The 21,298-nt window shown below is 44.4% G+C and overlaps 1 protein-coding gene across 2 annotated transcripts in view; it reads right to left on the minus strand.

Moving 5' to 3' along the window:
• Positions 1-20,531, minus strand: part of FAAH2 (fatty acid amide hydrolase 2) — a 181,276-nt gene extending 160,745 nt beyond the window's left edge. The window contains exons 1-3 of one of the 2 annotated variants that reach the window (XM_053473778.1): positions 20,198-20,531; positions 3,460-3,679; positions 3,168-3,377 (exon numbers count right to left, since the gene is read on the minus strand). In XM_053473778.1, the coding sequence (XP_053329753.1) occupies positions 3,168-3,377; positions 3,460-3,679; positions 20,198-20,434 (667 nt within the window). In that variant the 5' untranslated portion in view covers positions 20,435-20,531. The remainder of the gene's footprint in view (positions 1-3,167; positions 3,378-3,459; positions 3,680-20,197) is intronic. The other variant, XM_053473779.1, reaches the window with a different exon arrangement.
• Between the last annotated feature and the right edge of the window lie 767 nt (positions 20,532-21,298).

The following is a 21,298-nucleotide window of genomic DNA, read 5'->3' on the forward strand; positions in this document are numbered from 1 at the left end:
AGGAATACATTTTTGGTATCTATTATGCAGTTAGTCAGCATAGATTATATACAAACAGAAATATGGAAAGCCAAAAGGCAATTTATAGATATGCCCCTCTGCTCCCCAGATATACAACTCTGCCCCCCAGATATGCTTTATGCCCCCTAGAGATACCACTCTGCCCCCCTGAAGGTTATGTTACGCCAGTGCTCCTCCATAGAAGTCCCGACGGAAGTGCTGGCAGCGGAGGTTGTCTTTGCGCATCGCGCAGACGTCCACCGGCTGCCAGAGAGTAGGATCCAGGTTCCCTGCAGCGCTGCTTGCCTGCAGCAAGGCTAAATGAAGAAGGAAAAAAACACCCACCCGGCGCCTGGAACTGCATGTCCCAGGCATCAGGCGATACAAATTGCACATCCCTGCGCTAAACCCCGATTACAGGCCGCAGTCATAAATTCAGTTACCTTTTTATTTCCAAATGTATTACTAATCTACAAGCCTGATACCATACCACAATAAAAGACACATTGTTTGACAAAATGTTGTGGGTGATTATATTCCTTTATATAACTTAACTAATTTTTGTATAAAAATGTTCTTCAATTTCTTATCTCTACATAAAATTGGCCAATGGTTCCGTAATTAACTTTCTCACCTGTTTATTCAAAGATTATTGATATATCCTGTCTTTTATCTCAATCTCTTACTTTAGATGTTACTAGTTTGTCTCTTGGTTTCTGATCTATTTCCCAAATGGTCTTGTCTATTTTCTATTCGATATAATCTTGTTCCATTTTAACCCCTCTACTCTCCTATGGTGGCCCCCACCTCACTCACACTACCAGACCTGATGACAGGAAGAGTGGTGGGGTAGGCTTCCTACTTCCCCTATTTGTGCTTTTAAACATATTTCCTCTGCTCCACCACTCTCATTCTTCTCACTTGAAGTCCATGCTATCCTGCTATTTAATCCCATTTCCCTACGCATTGCTATTATATACGGTCACCCTGGCCCAGCTAACATTTTTCATGACGACTTCTCCTCATGGCCTCCTCTCTTTCTTTCCTCTGATGTTCCTTCTGTCATCTTTGGGAACTTCAACATCCCAGTTGACACCTCTTTGATTCCCATGGCTTTGAAATGTCTTTCTATTACCTCCTCTTTTGATCTTACAAAACATATTAACTCTCCTAATCACGATGATGGTCAAATCCTGGACCTTATTTTTTCTAGCATGTGCTGTCTGACTATTTCCTCTAATTCCCACTTCCCCCAATCCCTTCCCATTTTACTCAGTCTCTTCCATCCACTCTTGTCCCTACTCTACATCCTTCAAGCATGCTGCCATTACTTCAATCTTGAAAAAGCCTTGGACCCGGCTGATCTGTCTATTTCCCGTCCCATCTCTCTACTTCCTCTAGCCTTCAAGCTTCTTGAAATAATTGTTTATACCCAACTAACTAATTTTTTTTATTCCAACTCCTTGACACTCTACTGAGACCGCCCTTACCAAAGTTACTGATGACCTACTCACTGCTAAATCCAAGGGCTACTACTCCATGTTAATTCTACTGGACCTTTCTGCCGCTTTCGACTCTATAAAACTCTTCATCCTCTTGGTCTCCATGACATTGCTCTCTCCTGGTTTACTTCCTACCTCTCTGATTGTACCTTCAGCGTCTCCAGTAACACTTCCCCTCCTAATCTCGGGGTACCCCAAGGCTCAGTTCTAGGACCCCTTCTGTTCTCTCTTTTACACCTGTCCCGATCTCCCTCTTTCATGTAACTAACTGTCTCGCATCTGTCTCTACCTGGATGTCTGCACGTTTCCTGAAACAATCTCAATCTCTCATCTTCCCTCCCTCCAATGCTAAGATCCCCTCATCAGTTTCCCTTAATATTAATGGTGCTATCATCTCCCTGTCTCCTAATGCTCGCTGTCTTGGTGTCACCCTTGACTCTGACCTCTCATTCACCCCCCACATTCAGTCTGTCTCTAAAAACTGCCATCTCTATCTCAAAAACATTGCCCGCATCCGTCCCTTCCTAACACAGGATGCCACTAAGGCTTTTGTCCATGCCCTCATTATCTCCAGCCTAGTAACTCTGTCTTAGCTGGTCTCCCTCTTGCCCGTCTCACCCCTTTACATTCCACCATTAAGGCTGCTGCCAGACTTATCTCCCTCTCCCATCACTTAACTAACACCTCTCCCCTCTGTCAATCTCTTCACTGGCTGCTTGTGAGCTTCAGGATTCCTTTCAAAATCCTGACTCTTACTTTCAAAGCCCTTCACAGCAGTTCCCTACCTACCGTATTTGCCCAAATATTAGCCACACTTTCCCCCCACCCCACTTTAAGCCTTTAAAGTGGGGGTATGGCCTATATTCGGGGTCTAGCGCAGGAATGGGCAATTCGTATCACCCGACACTGGGACATGCAGTTCCAGCGCCGGGCAGGCAGCAGGGTTAGGATACAGATCCCCTGCAGGGCTGCAGGGGACCTGCATCCCACTCTCCGATACGCTGAGACAGCCTCCCCTGCCAGCACTTCCCACGGGTGCTTTTACTTATTGTGCAATACACCCTAACTCCTTCTAGATTGTAAGCATGTTATGTCCTGTCTACCCTTTGTACAGTGCTACGGAATTTAATGGCACTATATAAGACAATAAATAATAATTTCTTCACTTAAATGGTGTTGCTGTAACACCTCGATGTTGAGGCATTCAGCAACACCGAGATCGGCATCAAGGGCCCTGGGAGCCGAGTTTAGGAACCGATCCTTTAAAAAAAATAAACAAGTTTCTAAGTGGGTCTCTCGAGACCCTCCTGATAACTGAGAACAGAATGTGATTAGTATAATATATATATAAAAAAACAACTATAAAATTATAAAATGTGGTAATGAAGTTATGTCATCATCAGGGGAACCATCCAGTTCCAACAAACTAACCAAAATGAAAAAAAGTGCACTTCCCAAATGTGGCCTTTTAGCCCCAAACAACCAGACAAAATCCCGGTCCTGAAGGGGTTAAAATAGCACCAAACTATAAGGGTGTCAATACAATACTTGACATAAACAATGTAAAACAGTATTTGCTACTATTTGTTACTTTTCCATGTTTTTTCAGCTACTTTGTTCAGCTTTACACAGTTTTTTTTTACACCACCTTCTTCATTAACTTACCAGAGCTACCACCCACTATATGCTGTGGGTTATATGGGTTCCTGGTCCTGCCATAAACTTTGTTGCTGGACTCATACCACATGCAGAGCTCACTACAGTTCGTGACACCCAGGGGGATTGCTCCAGCTCTCTTCAGTCGTGACACAACAGCTGCATCTGTTTGAGAGCGAACCAAACGTCTTGACAGAAGTCCAGAACTCTGTGGCATACCTAGTTACATAGAAGGCATGTTTGGTGTTATGTTTTAAACATACTATATTATCATATAAATGTGTGTTAGCATACTGCTCACCTTTCAAAGCAAAAGCTTCCTTAACAGTAAATGGAATACCAAGTAGTGGGTATTTGTCTCTGAGAGTTTCATTATCCATTGTGCCTGAGGATACCAGGTCATCAACAATCCGAGCCTCATTAAGGGCTTCAGCAAACCTGTCACAGACCATTGCATTGAGAACTGGATTCACCTGCTGGATTCTGAAGATAAATGACTGAACCAAGACAGTGCTACGGAGCTGGAGAGGAATAACAAAACAAGAAGAATTGCATCACTTTCAGAATATTAGAGGCTATCAGAGACTTCATTGACCTATTGCTCAGTTCTCTATCAAGTGAGGGAAACCCATTTATCTATTACCGTATTGGCTCGAATATAGGCCGCACTTTTTCCCCCCACTTTAAGTCTTTAAAGTGGGGGTGCGGCCTATATTCGGGGTCTAGCGCCCGACGCCCGGGACACAGTAGCGTACCTAGCGGGGGGCGGGGGGGGGGGCGGTCCGCACCGGGTGCCGCTCATCAGGGGGGTGCCAACTTGCCGGCACCCGGCACCCCTTCCAGATACAGACAGTAATGTCCGCCGCTGGAGGAGCAGGTTCGCAAGGGAGCGGTATCCCTTGAGTGATTTTCTCCCTTGAACCCATCTTAAAATCACTCAAGGGAGCCGGAGGTCTGTTAAGGACCTCCGATATCGCTCCCTTGCGATCCACGCGGCAACAGCTGCTGTGCGCCGGGGTCTGTTGTCAGATCCCGGCGCACAACACCGAAGCCGCGCCCACAGCCGTCAGTGCCCTCTCAACCGGAAGAAGACAGAGAAGACAGAAGAACTGAAGAAGAGGAGCGAAGAGGAGGCAAAGAAGCTGAAAGAAGAAAAGAGGAAAGGTAGGAAAGCATAGAGTGAGAGTGACAGTGTGAGTGGATTGGTGTGTGTGGATTGGTATATGTGTGTGGATTGGTATATGTGTGGATTGGTATGTGTGTGGATTGGTATGTGTGTGGATTGGTATGTGTGTGGATTGGTGTGTGTGGATTGGTGTGTGTGGATTGGTATATGTGTGTGGATTGGTATATGTGTGTGGATTGATATATGTGTGTGGATTGATATATGTGTGTGGATTGGTATGTGTGTGGATTGGCGTATGTGTGTGGATTGGCGTATGTGTGTGGATTGGCGTATGTGTGTGGATTGGTATATGTGTGTGGATTGGTGTGTGTGTGTGGATTGGTATGTGTGTGGATTGGTATATGTGTGTGAATTGGTATGTGTGTGGATTGGTATGTGTGTGGAATGGTATGTGTGTGGATTGGTATGTGTGTGGATTGGTATATGTGTGGATTGGTATATGTGTGGATTGGTATGTGTGGATTGCTATGTGTGTGGATTGCTATGTGTGTGGATTGGTGTATATGTGGATTGGTGTATGTGTGGATTAGTATATGTGTGGATTGGTGTATGTGTGGATTAGTATATGTGTGTGGATTGGTATATGTGTGGATTGGTGTATGTGTGTGGATTGGTATATGTGTGGATTGGCATGTGTGTGGATTGGTATATGTGTGGATTGGTATATGTGTGGATTGGTATATTTGTGTGGATTGGTATATGTGTGGATTGGTGTATGTGTGGATTGGTATATGTGTGGATTGGTATATGTGTGGATTGGTGTATGTGTGGATTGGTGTATATGTGTGTGGATTAGTATGTGTGTGTGGATTAGGGTATATGTGTGGATTGGTATATGTGTGGATTGGTATATGTGTGGATTGGTATATGTGTGTGGATTGGTATATGTGTGGATTGGTATATGTGTGTGGATTGGTATGTGTGTGTGGATTGGTATGTGTGTGTGGATTGGTATGTGTGTGTGGATTGGTATGTGTGTGTGGATTGGTATGTGTGTGTGGATTGGTATATGTGTGTGGATTGGTATATGTGTGGATTGGTAAGTGTGTGAGTGATGGGTGTTATGATGTACCATTTCCAATGTATTTTTCATCATAACTCCCATCACTCTATACTGTTCCATACAGTGGCAGAGCAGGGAGACAGAGGCCTTGCACCCCCACCGCAGGACTCTTGAAAGGTAAGTGAACTTCAAAGAGGGAGAGGGTAGATAGTTAGGAGGGGTAGATAGGGAGAGGGAGTGAGACGGGGGATAGGGGGTAGATAGGGAGTGAGACGAGGTAGATAGGGCAATCATACTCCTATCATGCCAAGTCTGCAAGTACATCCTGGAATCTGGGTATGCCTGGGCATGATAGGAATGTGATTGCTGTTAACAATCATATATATATATATGTATATAGTGATAAGTGTTATGCTGTACCACCATCAATGTCTGCCTCAGTATATAATGATAACAGTAATGCTGTACCACCTTCAGTGTCTGTGCTGGTATATAACGGAAGAAGCTATGCAGTTTTAAAGTGTGTGTGTGTGGGGGGGGTGCCACATACAGGATCCGCCCCAGGTGCCAAATACTCTAGGTACGCCCCTGCCGGGACATGCAGTTCCGGGCGCCGGGCAGGCAGCAGGGTTAGGATACAGATCCCCCGCAGCGGTGCAGGGGACCCGTATCCTACTCTCGGATGTGCTCAGACAGCCTCAACTGCCAGCACTTTCCAAGGGGTTAGTGCCGGCACGGGAGATTGTCTAAGCGCATCGCGCAGACGTTCACCGGCTGCAGCGATGCGCTTTAACAATCTCCCTTGCCGGGAATTCCCACAAGGGGAGTCCCGGCAAACGTCGTGCGGACGTTCGTCCCAGCGTTTTACCTCTGCCCCCAAGACTTACCAGAGCAGACTCCCGGGTGTCTTGTGGGGCCGGCAGGGGACATCTACGCTTTTTTCCCCCACTTTAAGTCTTTAAAGTGGGGGTGCGGCCTATATTCGGGGTCTAGCGCCCGACGCCCGGGACACAGTAGCGTACCTAGCGGGGGGCGGGGGGGGGGCGGTCCGCACCGGGTGCCGCTCATCAGGGGGGTGCCAACTTGCCGGCACCCGGCACCCCTTCCAGATACAGACAGTAATGTCCGCCGCTGGAGGAGCAGGTTCGCAAGGGAGCGGTATCCCTTGAGTGATTTTCTCCCTTGAACCCATCTTAAAATCACTCAAGGGAGCCGGAGGTCTGTTAAGGACCTCCGATATCGCTCCCTTGCGATCCACGCGGCAACAGCTGCTGTGCGCCGGGGTCTGTTGTCAGATCCCGGCGCACAACACCGAAGCCGCGCCCACAGCCGTCAGTGCCCTCTCAACCGGAAGAAGACAGAGAAGACAGAAGAACTGAAGAAGAGGAGCGAAGAGGAGGCAAAGAAGCTGAAAGAAGAAAAGAGGAAAGGTAGGAAAGCATAGAGTGAGAGTGACAGTGTGAGTGGATTGGTGTGTGTGGATTGGTGTGTGTGGATTGGTATATGTGTGTGGATTGGTATATGTGTGGATTGGTATGTGTGTGGATTGGTGTGTGTGGATTGGTGTGTGTGGATTGGTATATGTGTGTGGATTGGTATATGTGTGTGGATTGATATATGTGTGTGGATTGGTATGTGTGTGGATTGGCGTATGTGTGTGGATTGGCGTATGTGTGTGGATTGGCGTATGTGTGTGGATTGGTATATGTGTGTGGATTGGTGTGTGTGTGTGGATTGGTATGTGTGTGGATTGGTATATGTGTGTGAATTGGTATGTGTGTGGATTGGTATGTGTGTGGATTGGTATGTGTGTGGAATGGTATGTGTGTGGATTGGTATATGTGTGGATTGGTATATGTGTGGATTGGTATGTGTGGATTAGTGTATGTGTGGATTGCTATGTGTGTGGATTGCTATGTGTGTGGATTGGTGTATATGTGGATTGGTGTATGTGTGGATTAGTATATGTGTGGATTGGTGTATGTGTGGATTAGTATATGTGTGTGGATTGGTATATGTGTGGATTGGTGTATGTGTGTGGATTGGTATATGTGTGGATTGGCATGTGTGTGGATTGGTATATGTGTGGATTGGTATATGTGTGGATTGGTATATTTGTGTGGATTGGTATATGTGTGGATTGGTGTATGTGTGGATTGGTATATGTGTGGATTGGTATATGTGTGGATTGGTATATGTGTGGATTGGTGTATGTGTGGATTGGTGTATATGTGTGTGGATTAGTATGTGTGTGTGGATTAGGGTATATGTGTGGATTGGTATATGTGTGGATTGGTATATGTGTGGATTGGTATATGTGTGTGGATTGGTATATGTGTGGATTGGTATGTGTGTGTGGATTGGTATGTGTGTGTGGATTGGTATGTGTGTGTGGATTGGTATATGTGTGTGGATTGGTATATGTGTGGAAGTGATGGGTGTTATGATGTACCATTTCCAATGTATTTTTCATTATATAATTATGCTCTAAAGTACATCATAACTCCCATCACTCTATACTGTTCCATACAGTGGCAGAGCTGGGAGACAGAGGCCTTGCACCCCCACCGCAGGACTCTTGAAAGGTAAGTGAACTTCAAAGAGGGAGAGGGTAGATAGTTAGGAGGGGTAGATAGGGAGAGGGAGTGAGACGGGGCATAGGGGGTAGATAGGGAGTGAGACGAGGTAGATAGGGCAATCATACTCCTATCATGCCAAGTCTGCAAGTACATCCTGGAATCTGGGTATGCCTGGGCATGATAGGAATGTGATTGCTGTTAACAATCATATATATATATATGTATATAGTGATAAGTGTTATGCTGTACCACCATCAATGTCTGCCTCAGTATATAATGATAACAGTAATGCTGTACCACCTTCAGTGTCTGTGCTGGTATATAACGGAAGAAGCTATGCAGTTTTAAAGTGTGTGTGTGTGGGGGGGGTGCCACATACAGGATCCGCCCCAGGTGCCAAATACTCTAGGTACGCCCCTGCCGGGACATGCAGTTCCGGGCGCCGGGCAGGCAGCAGGGTTAGGATACAGATCCCCCGCAGCGGTGCAGGGGACCCGTATCCTACTCTCGGATGTGCTCAGACAGCCTCAACTGCCAGCACTTTCCAAGGGGGGAGTGCCGGCACGGGAGATTGTCTAAGCGCATCGCGCAGACGTTCACCGGCTGCAGCGATGCGCTTTAACAATCTCCCTTGCCGGGAATTCCCACAAGGGGAGTCCCGGCAAACGTCGTGCGGACGTTCGTCCCAGCGTTTTACCTCTGCCCCCAAGACTTACCAGAGCAGACTCCCGGGTGTCTTGTGGGGCCGGCGGGGGACATCTACGCAATACGCGTATACAACTTTCGGTGCCGGCACATCCGCTGAGTGCTGGCACTGGAAGTTGTATTGCGTAGATGTCCCCCGCCGGCCCCGCAAGACACCCGGGAGTCTGCTCTGGTAAGTCGGGGGGGGCAGTGGCAGCATATCTTGGGGGGGGGACACATAGTGGCATCATATCTCGGGGGGGGACAGTGGCAGCATATCTCGGGGAGGGGGGAGGAGGACAGTGGCAGCATATCTCAGGGGGGGTTCCAGTGGCAGCATATCTCGGAGGGGGGACAGTGACAGAATATCTCGGGGAGGGGGGAGGAGGACAGTGGCAGCATATCTTGGGTGGGTTAGGACAGTGGCAGCATATCTCGGGGGGGGCAGTGTGGCAGCATATCTTGGGGGGCAGAGTGGCAGCATATCTCGGGGGGGACAGAGTGGCAGCATATCTGGGGGGGCAGAGTGGCAGCATATCTATTAAAAAAACTTTTTCTTTAAAAAAAGCACCAAACTTTTAGGGTGCGGCCTATATTCGGGTGCGGCCTATATCCGAGCCAATACGGTATTTCTCTTGTTTTCCATAATCTTAGGTGGATTGAATGGGTTATCCACTTGGGAGGTATTACATATTTTTAGGTATATTAAGTCTGGGGAGCTATGACCTCTAAGGCCTCTGGAGCTAGGCTTAAAGAGACAATCCGGCCATAATATACATTTAATATTATAGCTGCCTACCCCTTTAAATTTGTGTTTAGTCCCCACATATACCTTTGTCCATCCCCCCCAGCTAATCAAAGTGCAGAAGATGTGTTTAGCTGAACACATCTTCATTCATGGGAACTCCTCAGGTCAACACCCGAATCCTCCGGGTCGTGGGGTCATGACACGCCACCCCCCACCATTTTCCCTTTAAATGGTGGTGTTTCCCATGATGTAAGGGGGAACGCCCACTGACATCTGCAGGAATGCCCCCGATGTCAGTGGAACTACCCCATTGGCTTGGTAAACACAGCATGCAGGAGTCTGTTCAGACCTTACATAGTTCATAAGGTTGAAAAGAGACCTACGTTCATCCATTCTACCTAACCTTCCTATTCTTGGTGTACATGTGTGGGAATTTCATGCAGTTGGAAGATGAGATTAATGCTGGCAAACAGAACAGAGAATTGAAATTCAAAGTTAATGAGACAGATTTGATTGGTGAGGTGAAGATGAGAGTATATAAACAAAGCATGTATTTGTAGTATAGGATGTCCACAGGTAATTGTGGTTTCCTCCAGAGACCCTAAGCAGTACCTTAGACCAGCAATGGCGAACCTATGGCACAGGTGCTACAACAGGCAAGCAAAGTCTTCAGTTTTGGCACGAGGCCAGGTTGCCGACGTTCAGGGCTGGTGTTTGGGGTGTGCGAGCTGTGCGGCCGCACAGATCGCCATAGCAGCAGGGGCGCCAGGTGGCCGTCCTATCACAAAGGCCAGGGCCACGCCTAGGCGGGTTCACATATTCTATGTCTTTATGCTTAAAAAACAATTTATATGGGTGACTTGATGCACACTGTTGTGTATAGTAATATTGTAGCGAAATATAACTTCCTTTCCATGTTTAACCCCTTAATGACAAGACTCTTTTTCTTAGTACACTTTGAGACAAAGGCTCTTAACAATTTTCAGTGTTGCTGTTTAGCTGTAATTTTCTTCTCTCTCATTGTGTGCACCCAGACACATTATATATTGTTTTGTTTTTTTCAGGACAGGCAGGGCTTTCTTTAGATACCATTTTCTTATCATATCTATCATATCATCTAAGGACTTTTTCTCACTTTTATTTGAAAAATCTTTTTACTCATCTGCAAAAACTAATGAAAAAACCTGCTAAATAGATTTTACTATTTGTCCTGAGCCAACCAATGCAATTTACCTAATCAAATTACCCCAGGGTATTTCAAATGCTGGTATTTTAAGCCTTTCCATGCACTGAATCAGCCTTTGTCTAACTTTATGGTAGTATTTTTTTTCCCACACAGACATTGTATTTCAGATGTGAATTTACTGCTCCTGGTATGTGTCACTGTCAAACAACACCCCAATATGTGTTCAGCAACATCTCCTGAGCACAGTGATACCCCACATGCATGTGGGTTATTTAGGAGATAAAAAGCCACCTTTGTGAGGTGTGCATTTTTTGCCATTTGGACATCTGGTCAGCCTGTGCCCATGTCCCATATTTGGGACATATTTGAAGCCGGCCAATTTGATTAACCCTATCAAATCATATTTTTTTTTGTAAACTAGGCACGCCATGGGCATTTAAAATGCCAATATTTAAACTTTTTGTTAAGATATAGCACTAATTGTAGGACTTGCTCATAAAAAACGTTTTGTATTATATAGATTGGCTAGATTATAGGCCGCACATGATTATAGGCCGCACCCTAAAAGTTTGGTGCTATTTGAAAGAAAGATTTATGTTTAAACAAAAAATACAGATTAGTGGAATGGTAAACCAGTATTTTATATAATACACAGTAAGGCTTGGTTTCCATTGGGTTTTTTTTTGCTAAAAACGCCTATAAAAACGCCAATAGCGCCACCTGGCGTTTTTTTGTGAAAAACGCCTGCAGCCAGATGTTAGCTGTAATTCAATAGGAAATCGCAAAATGCCATTTCCACTTGGCGTTTTTCTGTTTGGCGTTTTTTCAGTCCTCTTTGGCGTTTTTCTGCTTTTTTGGGCTCTGTGGCAGTTTTTAAAAACTGCAGCATGTTGACACTCTGGCGTTTTTTGCAAGAAATCTTGGCTTTTTTTCTCCAATAGAAGTCTATGGGAGAGAAAAAACGTCATGAAAAAGCCATGTGGGTTTATTGCCTTGGCGTTTTTTATGGCGTTTTTTCCACAGTTACAATGCAGAGGATGGACCCAGTATCTGTGTGTCCTACGAGAAATAGGCTGAAAACAAACAGTTTCACACAAAACAAAGTCCTGGACTGGTTCATATTGCATTTTACACCATTTGGAACAAACATGCCATTACAAACAAACATACGCGACCGGATCCTGCGTGCCAAAAGCAACAGCAAACAATTTGCACCATCATTTGGGGCCAATCTTCCCAGAGGAGCAGACATTCGAAATAAAGCATGCCTTACAAACCACAGAAAAGAGACAAAAGGGTCTACCAAGTAAATGACATCAGGAGAGGGCAGATACTTGCCATTTATCCTAATCCCTTTTAGCTGGGTGAAACTTCTAACTTGTAAAGGCTGGAAAAACTGCCTAAGGTCAAAAAAAGCAATTTCCACAGAAAGGCTAAAACGCCAGAAAAAACTGCAGAAAAAACGCCAAAACGCAGGTAAATGCAGTGGCAGTTTTCTTGGCAGTTTTCCTGGCGTTTTTCATCAAGAAAAAAACGCCGGACAAAAACCCAAGTGGAAACCTAGCCTTAGGCTAGGTTTCCACTTGGGTTTTTGTCCGGCGTTTTTTTAGCCTTAGGCTAGGTTTCCACTTGGGTTTTTGTCCGGCGTTTTTTTAGCCTTAGGCTAGGTTTCCACTTGGGTTTTTGTCCGGCGTTTTTTTCTTGATGAAAAACGCCAGGAAAACTGCCAAGAAAACTGCCACTGCATTTACCTGCGTTTTGGCGTTTTTTCTGCAGTTTTTTCTGGCGTTTTAGCCTTTCTGTGGAAATTGCTTTTTTTGACCTTAGGCAGTTTTTCCAGCCTTTACAAGTTAGAAGTTTCACCCAGCTAAAAGGGATTAGGATAAATGGCAAGTATCTGCCCTCTCCTGATGTCATTTACTTGGTAGACCCTTTTGTCTCTTTTCTGTGGTTTGTAAGGCATGCTTTATTTCGAATGTCTGCTCCTCTGGGAAGATTGGCCCCAAATGATGGTGCAAATTGTTTGCTGTTGCTTTTGGCACGCAGGATCCGGTCGCGTATGTTTGTTTGTAATGGCATGTTTGTTCCAAATGGTGTAAAATTCAATATGAACCAGTCCAGGACTTTGTTTTGTGTGAAACTGTTTGTTTTCAGACTATTTCTCGTAGGACACACAGATACTGGGTCCATCCTCTGCATTGTAACTGTGGAAAAAACGCCATAAAAAACGCCAAGGCAATAAACCCACATGGCTTTTTCATGGCGTTTTTTCTCTCCCATAGACTTCTATTGGAGAAAAAAAGCCAAGATTTCTTGCAAAAAACGCCAGAGTGTCAACATGCTGCAGTTTTGAAAAACTGCCACAGAGCCCAAAAAAGCAGAAAAACGCCAAAGAGGACTGAAAAAAGCCTAACAGAAAAACGCCAAGTGGAAATGGCATTTTGCGATTTCCTATTGAATTACAGCTAACATCTGGCTGCAGGCGTTTTTCACAAAAAAACGCCAGGTGGCGCTATTGGCGTTTTTATAGGCGTTTTTAGCAAAAAAAAACCCAATGGAAACCAAGCCTAATACATGTATTTTAACATTTTTGGTATCTATCATGCAGTTAGTCAGCATAGGTTATATACAAATTGGAAAACCAATAGCCATTTTAAGGTCCCCTCTTAATTCATAATGCACCTTACTTATAGATATTCCCCTCTGCTCCCCTGATATGCCCCTCTGCCCTCCAGATATGCTTTATGCCCCCTAGAAATGCCAATCTGCCCCCAGATATGCTTTATGCCCCCCTGAAATGCTACTTTGCTCCCTAGATATGCCCCCCCAACTTACCAATGCACCCCCAGACTCCCTGGTGTCTATGGCTTCTGGCTGCAGCGATGCGCGCAGACGTCCACCGGCTGCCGGATAGTAGGATCCAGGTCTCCTGCAACGATGCGGGGAATCTGGATCCTAACCCTGCTGCTTACCCGCAACAGGGCTAAATGAAAGAAAAGAAAAAAAAACACACCTGCGCGGCGATACGAATTGCGCATCCCTGCGCTAAACCCCGAACATAGGCCGCACCCCCACTTTAAACTTAAAATGGAGGAAAAAAGTGCGGCCTATATTCGGGCAAATACGACATATACGTATAATAAGATGATTATAAGACCCCCCCAAAATTTTTTTATTAATTTAGGAAAAAAAGCCTGAATATAAGACTACCCTATGAGAAACGTTTTACTAGTAAATATTAATTCACATGTAAACTATTTTTTCATAAAAACTATGATTGAGAAAAACCTGCTCCACAGTTATGCCTTATACCACCTTATATGCCACTCTGCCCCTAGCAATGCCTTATACCCCTATATGGCACTCTGCCTCCCTGATATGCCACTCTGCCGCCATTAATGCCTCTTGACCCCCTATTTGCCACTCTGCCCCCCCAGATATGCCTTGTACCCCTATATACTACTCTTCCTTCCTGATATTCCTTTTAACCCCATATGTGCCGCTCTGCTTCCCTGATATTCCTTTCAACCCCTATATGCCAGTCTGCCTCATTGATATTCCCTTTAATCCCCTATATGCTACTCTGCCTCCTTGATATTCTTTTTTAACCCCCTATATGCCACTCTGCCTCCAGAAAGCCCTTATACCCCCACCTATATGCCACTCTTACCCTCCCACAATTTACCAGTGCATCCCTAGACTTCTCCCCGTGCTTCAGATTCCTTGGCGTGTAGTGTGGCAGCCGATGAAGGTCTGCGCGAACTTTCTTTTGATACCATAGTTAATTTTTTAGTCTAACATTTACTATGCGTAAACTAGAGAAAAATAGAATAAAAAACATTTTCTTATGTAAATCCTCACTAAATTAGTTACAGTGACAGAACAATTCAGGTTTCCTGATTTTGGAAATGCCTCAGTTATATAGAGTTTCCATACATTTCAAATAGTTATGGGGCACATATTATAAGGTGTGCATTGCTGTTTCACAACTGATGTTTTTTACATTTAGTATGCTGGTATTATAAGTGTTTGTTTGAGGTTATTGCTGCCCAAGGAGGTTCAACCTGTTATTAAATCCAAATTTGGGCTCAAATGTGCATAACGGGGGGGCGGCAGGTTGGGAAATAAAAACAAGAAATGCATTTTTATCAAAGTTTTTTTTATTCTACTGTTTGTTTTTAACATCCTACTTTACTTTATTAAATTATTTTAAATAAATGAAAAATTTACTTCCTTAACCCCTTTGTGACTATATGGACGTACTCTGACGACCGTGATGTAGGGAAATACAACAGCATGTACTTTAATATGTATGAATAGCACTTGAGCTGTAGATGGAGCTGTGCAGTTCTGATTATTGTGTGTATATGCCAGTAGAGTTTTTGGTACATTTACAGGAAGGAAGTCGTGTCCTGCCTTCATCCCTTTTCTTTTGTCTTTGAGAAAAGTAAGGCAAGAGGCCCCTTTGGACGTACAGTTATAGCCAATAGAAAATACAATGGCACAGTCTAAAGTAGGGCTGCAACAAACGATTATTTTCATAATCGATTAGTTGACCGATTATTTTTTCGATTAATTGATTAATCTGACAAAAAAATATAAATTTTTAATTTATTTAAAATCATTTATTAAAGTAACGTAGGATGTAAAAAACAAACAGCAGAATAAAACAACTTTGAAAATGCATTTCTTGTTTTTATTTCTCAACCAGCCCCCCCAATTTATGCACATTTGAGCCCAAGCTTGTCACGCTGCCTCCCCGACATGCCGTGCTGCCTCCCACATATGCCACGCTGCCTCCCACATATGCCACTCCACGCTGCCTCCCACATATGCCACGCTGCCTCCCACATACGCCACTCCACTCTACCCCCACATATGCCACTGTGCCTAATACGCCTTATACCCCCTGATACACCACTCCATCCTCCCCAGACATGCTACACTGCCTCCCAGACATGCCACGCTGCCCTCCCTACATATGCCTTATATACCGTATATGCCTTATACCCCCAGATATGTCACTCCATCCTCCCCAGATATGCCTTATACCCCCCAGATATCTCATAGTCCCCTCAGAGTCACAGACCTGTTCACAGCACACTGACACCATACTTTTATAAATAAGTACTGGGTTAATCTTCACTGCCCCCAGGATTTAGATTCCCCTTAGTCTGCCCCCCCTTTACCTCTAACTGCACCTTAAGTTAACGTTATTAAATTAATTAAATTAACCCTCAGTCCTCATCATTAAATTAACCCTAAACACCCCATTAACCATAACTACCCCTAAATTAACCCTAAAGACACCATCAACCACAACAGCCCCTAAATTAACCCTAAACACCCCATTAACCACAACTGCCTCAAATTAACCCCAAACACCCCATTAACAATAGCTGCCCCTAAATTAACCCTAAACACCCTATTAACCATAACTGCCCCTAAATTAACCCTAAACACCCCATTAACCATAGCTGCCCCTAAATTGACCCTAAACACCCCATTAACCATAGCTGCCCCTAAACACCCCATTAACCATAACTGCCCCTAAATTAACCCTAAACACCCCATTAACCATAACTGCCCCTAAATTAACCCCCACCTCCCCTAACTTTCAAGCCCCCACCATGAGGACGTAATCTATTAATCTACCCATGTCACTAAAAAGTTAATGTTTTGTGAGTGGTTGAGATAGACTGTAGAAGAAGAAAACAGTATAAACATCTAGTTATGTTCATTTAATTATTCGTGAACATATATTATTATTACTATTATTTTGAAACATATACAGCTGTTGCTTTATTTTATCACATTCTCATATACATTGTGAAGGTCTCAATTACAGACATGGCATTTAGTCTATAACAAATGAACCTATTCACTAAAAAATCTCCCTCTCGAGGCGTGCGCGCGCGCTCTCTCTCTGTGCCAGTGAGTGTGTGTCTCTCTCTCTCTGTCTGTGCCAGTGAGCGTGTGTCTCTCTCTCTCTCTGTGCCAGTGAGCGTGTGTCTCTCTCTCTCTGTCTGTGCCAGTGAGCGTGTCTCTCTCTCTCTGTGCCAATGAGCGTGTGTCTCTCTCTCTGTCTGTGCCAGTGAGCGTGTGTCTCTCTCTCTGTCTGTGCCAGTGAGTGTGTGTCTCTCTCTGCCAGTGAGTGTGTCTCTCTCTGTGCCAGTGAGTGTGTCTCTCTGTGCCAGTGAGTGTGTCGCTCTCTGTGCCAGTGTGTGTCTCTCTGTGCTAGTGAGTGTGTGTGTCTCTCTGTGCCAGTGAGTGTGTGTGTCTCTCTGTGCCAGTGAGTGTGTGTGTGTGTCTCTCTCTGGCACAGAGAGACACACACTCACTGGCACAGAGAGCGACAGAGAGACACTCACTGGCACAGAGAGAGAGACACACTCACTGGCACAGAGACACACACACTCACTGGCACAGAGAGAGACACACACTCACTGGCACAGAGACACACAGACTGACACAGAGAGAGAGATACACAGACTGACAGAGAGAGAGAGACACACAGACTGACACAGAGAGAGACACACACTGACACAGAGAGAGACACACACACTGACACAGAGAGAGACACACACTGACACAGAGAGAGAGAGAGAGACACACACACACTCACTGACACAGAGAGAGAGACACCACTCACTGGCACACAGAGAGAGAGACACACATACTCACTGGCATCGAGAGAGAGAGACACACACACTCACTGGCACAGACAGAGAGAGACACACACACAGACTGACACAGACAGAGAGAGAGACACACACAGACTGACACAGAGAGAGAGACACACTGACAGAGAGAGAGATACACACACTGGCACAGAGAGAGAGGGACACACATACTCACTGGCATAGAGAGACACACACTCACTGGCATCGAGAGACACACACTCACTGGCACAGAGAGAAAGAGACACTGGCACCGAGAGAGAGAGAGAGACACTGGCACAGAGAGAGAGACACGCTCACTGGCACTGAGAGAGAGAGAGAGACACACACTCACTGGCACAGAGAGAGACAGAGACACTCACTGGCACAGAGACAGAGACACTCACTGGCACAGAGAGAGACACTCACTGGCACAGAGAGAGACAGAGACACTCACTGGCACAGAGAGAGACAGAGACACTCACTGGCACAGAGAGATAGTGATGGGAAGTTCGGATCATTAAAGTGAATCGGATCATTTCGATTCGTTCACTGAAATGATCCGATTCATGATCCGGATCTTCGGATCACTCAGTGTGTCTGCACGGAGTTACTGTTTTCCAGTAACTCCGTGCAGGCACACTAACGATTGGCCCCGCCCCTTTTATTATGAATCCTCCCCCCCTGCCTCCAGTGATGTCAATGAAGGCAGAGAGTCGTTCAAAGATTCGGATCTTACAGGGATCCGAATCTTACAGTGATCCGGATCACTGTAAGATCCGGATCATTGTAAGATCCGGATCATTGTAAGATCCGGATCATTGTAAGATCCGGATCTTTGAACGACTCTCTGCCTTCATTGGCATTCTAATCATTAAGAGAATGTCACCATACTGTTATAAATAAATATATTAATAATCACTGCCCCCAGGATTTACATTCCCCTTTACCTGCAACTGCACCTTAAGCTAACTTTATTAAATTAATCCTCACCATTAAATTAACCCTAAACACCCCATCAACCATGACTGCCCTAAAATTAACCCTTAACACACCATCAACCATGACTGCCCCTAAAATTAACCCTTAACACCCCATTAAGCATAACTGCCCCAAATTAACCCTAAACACCCCATTAAGCATAACTGCCCCTAAATTAACCCTAAACACCCCGTTAAGCATAACTGCCCCCAAATTAACCCTAAACACCCCATTAAGCATAACTGCCCCCAAATTAACCCTAAACACCCCATTAAGCATAACTGCCCCCAAATTAACACTAAAGACCCCATTAAGCATAACTGCCCCTAAATTATCCTTAAACACCCCATTAAGCATAACTGCCCCCAAATTAACACTAAAGACCCCATCAACCATACCAATTTATTAGGTAATTTATCTGGAGTACATGCAATTAATTTAGGGGTAGTTATGGTTAATGGAGTATTTAGGGTTAATTTCAGGGGCCGTTATGGTTAATGGGGTCTTTAGGGTTAATTTCAGGGGCCGTTATGGTTAATGGGATCTTTACGGTTAATTTCAGGGGCAGTTATGGTTGATGGGCTATAAGGGTTAATTTTATGCTGATGACTGAGGGTTAATTTAATTAATTTAATAAAGTTAACTGTAGGTGCAGTTATAGGTAAAGGGGGGCAAACTCAGGGGAATCTAAATCCTGGGGGCAGTGTGAACATTATTAATGTATTTATTTATAAAAGTATGGTATCAGTAATATTCTCTGAATGATTCGAATCTCTGTAAGATTCGGATCCTTGTAAGATCCGGATCCCTGTAAGATTCGAATCATTCGACTCTTCGGTTCATTCGACTCTTCGGTTCATTCGACTCTTCGGTTCATTCGACTCTTCGGTTCATTCGACTCTTCGGTTCATTCGACTCTTCGGATCATTCGACTCTTTGAACGACTCTCTGACTCTATGAGTCATCGTTCCTATGAGAATTAATGAGCTGTAACCTGACCCCAGAGTGCTCTGCAGATGACTCACAGCTCTAGGATCAGGTTACAGCTGCATGATGATTCACAGACTGAACCGCTACAAACGAATCGTTCAGTCTAGTGAACCGACTCATCCGGATCACTAAAAAGAACCGGATCAAATGAACGATTCGTTCATGATCCGGACATCACTACAGAGAGAGGCATAGACACTCACTAGCACAGAGAGACAGAGACACAATCACTGGCACAGAGAGAGAGAGAATCACTGGCACAGAGACAGAGAAAGAGAGACTCACTGTGAATTATTTCACAGATTCAAGTTTCCTTCTGCCTCCATAATATTCTGTATTTTCAGTAGTTCTATTAAAACTTCATCCTCACATCTCACGTTATTAATTGAAAAAGAATCAGCAGCCCAGCACAGCCCATTGGCACGCCCCGCGCTGCTGCTGCTTCTTCTTCCTGTAGTTCTTTGTACCATGTGACCAGTCACATGGTCTGCTGACATCACCAGAATCCTTCTACTGGGTAGGAACTAGCCGCTACCCTTTCCAGACTTTTCCCCACGTTTTGTGCTGCATTTACCACTATTGTAACTAAGTGCAGCACAAAATGAAATATACCGGTATATATAACAAATCTACAGTGTACCTGCTTTACTTTATAGAGAGTGTAATTAACATTTGGCCAAGTGGAACACCACAATTAATCATGTTTGAAAGGTTTAGTAATGGGCTGCTTGTTTTGCCTGGTCTCCTCATCAGGATGACAGCGTTGTCCCTCCCCATTAAAGGTTTCATGTGTTTATTTCATTCCTATTGCTTATTCGTGGAATTTGTGTGATCTTTGTTGATGTTAGGCAGTGAACAAACAATCAAACCACTTTCTTCAAAACAGATTAGACAGCATGCATCACTGGCAGTCCCCACAGTGTGAATACGCCCAAATAAACCACGACTCTGACTAAACCGCTCTATTAAATGCATTGTTACCAAACTAACGTGCATTGGTTATAAGTATACATTTTGTCTCACCTGTCCGTGCCGAATTCGCCGTGCCAATTCAGTTGCCGAAGTTAAAAGCAATGGGTCAATCGGTGGATCAGGTTTACGGCAACCGGGAGAGAAGATTGAGAAGCAGCGAATCAGGAAAAGCACAAACCCACACACTCCGCGTAATGCGAGTACGAGGATACGGCGGTAAATCATTTTACAAACGAGCGCAAAATAAAGGGTAATAATTAAGTTGCACCAAATGTATTGACACAACATGTAAATTCTGCTTGGGAAGAACTATCTAACTCACACTCAGAATGAAGTTTACCCTGAGCGTGTTTTTGTTAAGTTATAGCATGCAATAAAATTTACTCAACGTGAGACACACTTCTAGTTAATGAGCAGAAAAAAAATCGAATCATGAAACAGCATACACATTACGCAGTATAACATCTGACAACCCACAGCAGAATACGGAAGTAGCAAACATTAATAGGAGGCGTTATAAGAGGCTGTGGGTTAAGCATTCCGAAGAGTGAACGTAGTTATGAGATTCAGTTGCTTACGTTTTATGCCTTATACAACGCAATTAGCTGTTTATAACGTATATATTCTTCATATAAAATGAGCGCTTTATGCAAAAACTATTACTGAAAGTCGTAATGATGACAATACTATTCGGACAACGCTTACGTTCCAATCTTACCTTTTTAGGAGGGACAGTCCTTGTATTGGACACGAATCCCCTGTCTTATTTTTTTCCATTGCTATTCCTGTTTTCTATGAGCGTAGAATTGTTTTTGGGAATGAATGTGTCAAATTGTTCTAACACCCTAAAAGTAGCACTAATGTACACAGAAACAGAAGCCTGTGTGTTTGTAAGTTACATGGTGTAAATAAAATACAGTATGTATACGGTGTATTAGACAGTCATAATAGGGTTCCAAATCATTAAAGTGAAAAGTGGTTTTGTAAGTTGATGTTAAATACCTTGCTTCAGCAAACATGTTCATATCCCAACATTAACTAAGGGCTGTAAATTCATACCTAAAATACAATGTGTGTGAAAAAAAAAACACATAAAAATTACTACCACAAACTTTGACAAAGGCAGGTGGTGGAATTAGTGCATGTAAAGAG

This window comes from Spea bombifrons, chromosome 8 (assembly GCF_027358695.1).
Source record: "Spea bombifrons isolate aSpeBom1 chromosome 8, aSpeBom1.2.pri, whole genome shotgun sequence".
In the NCBI taxonomy this organism is placed as follows: domain Eukaryota; kingdom Metazoa; phylum Chordata; class Amphibia; order Anura; family Pelobatidae; genus Spea; species Spea bombifrons.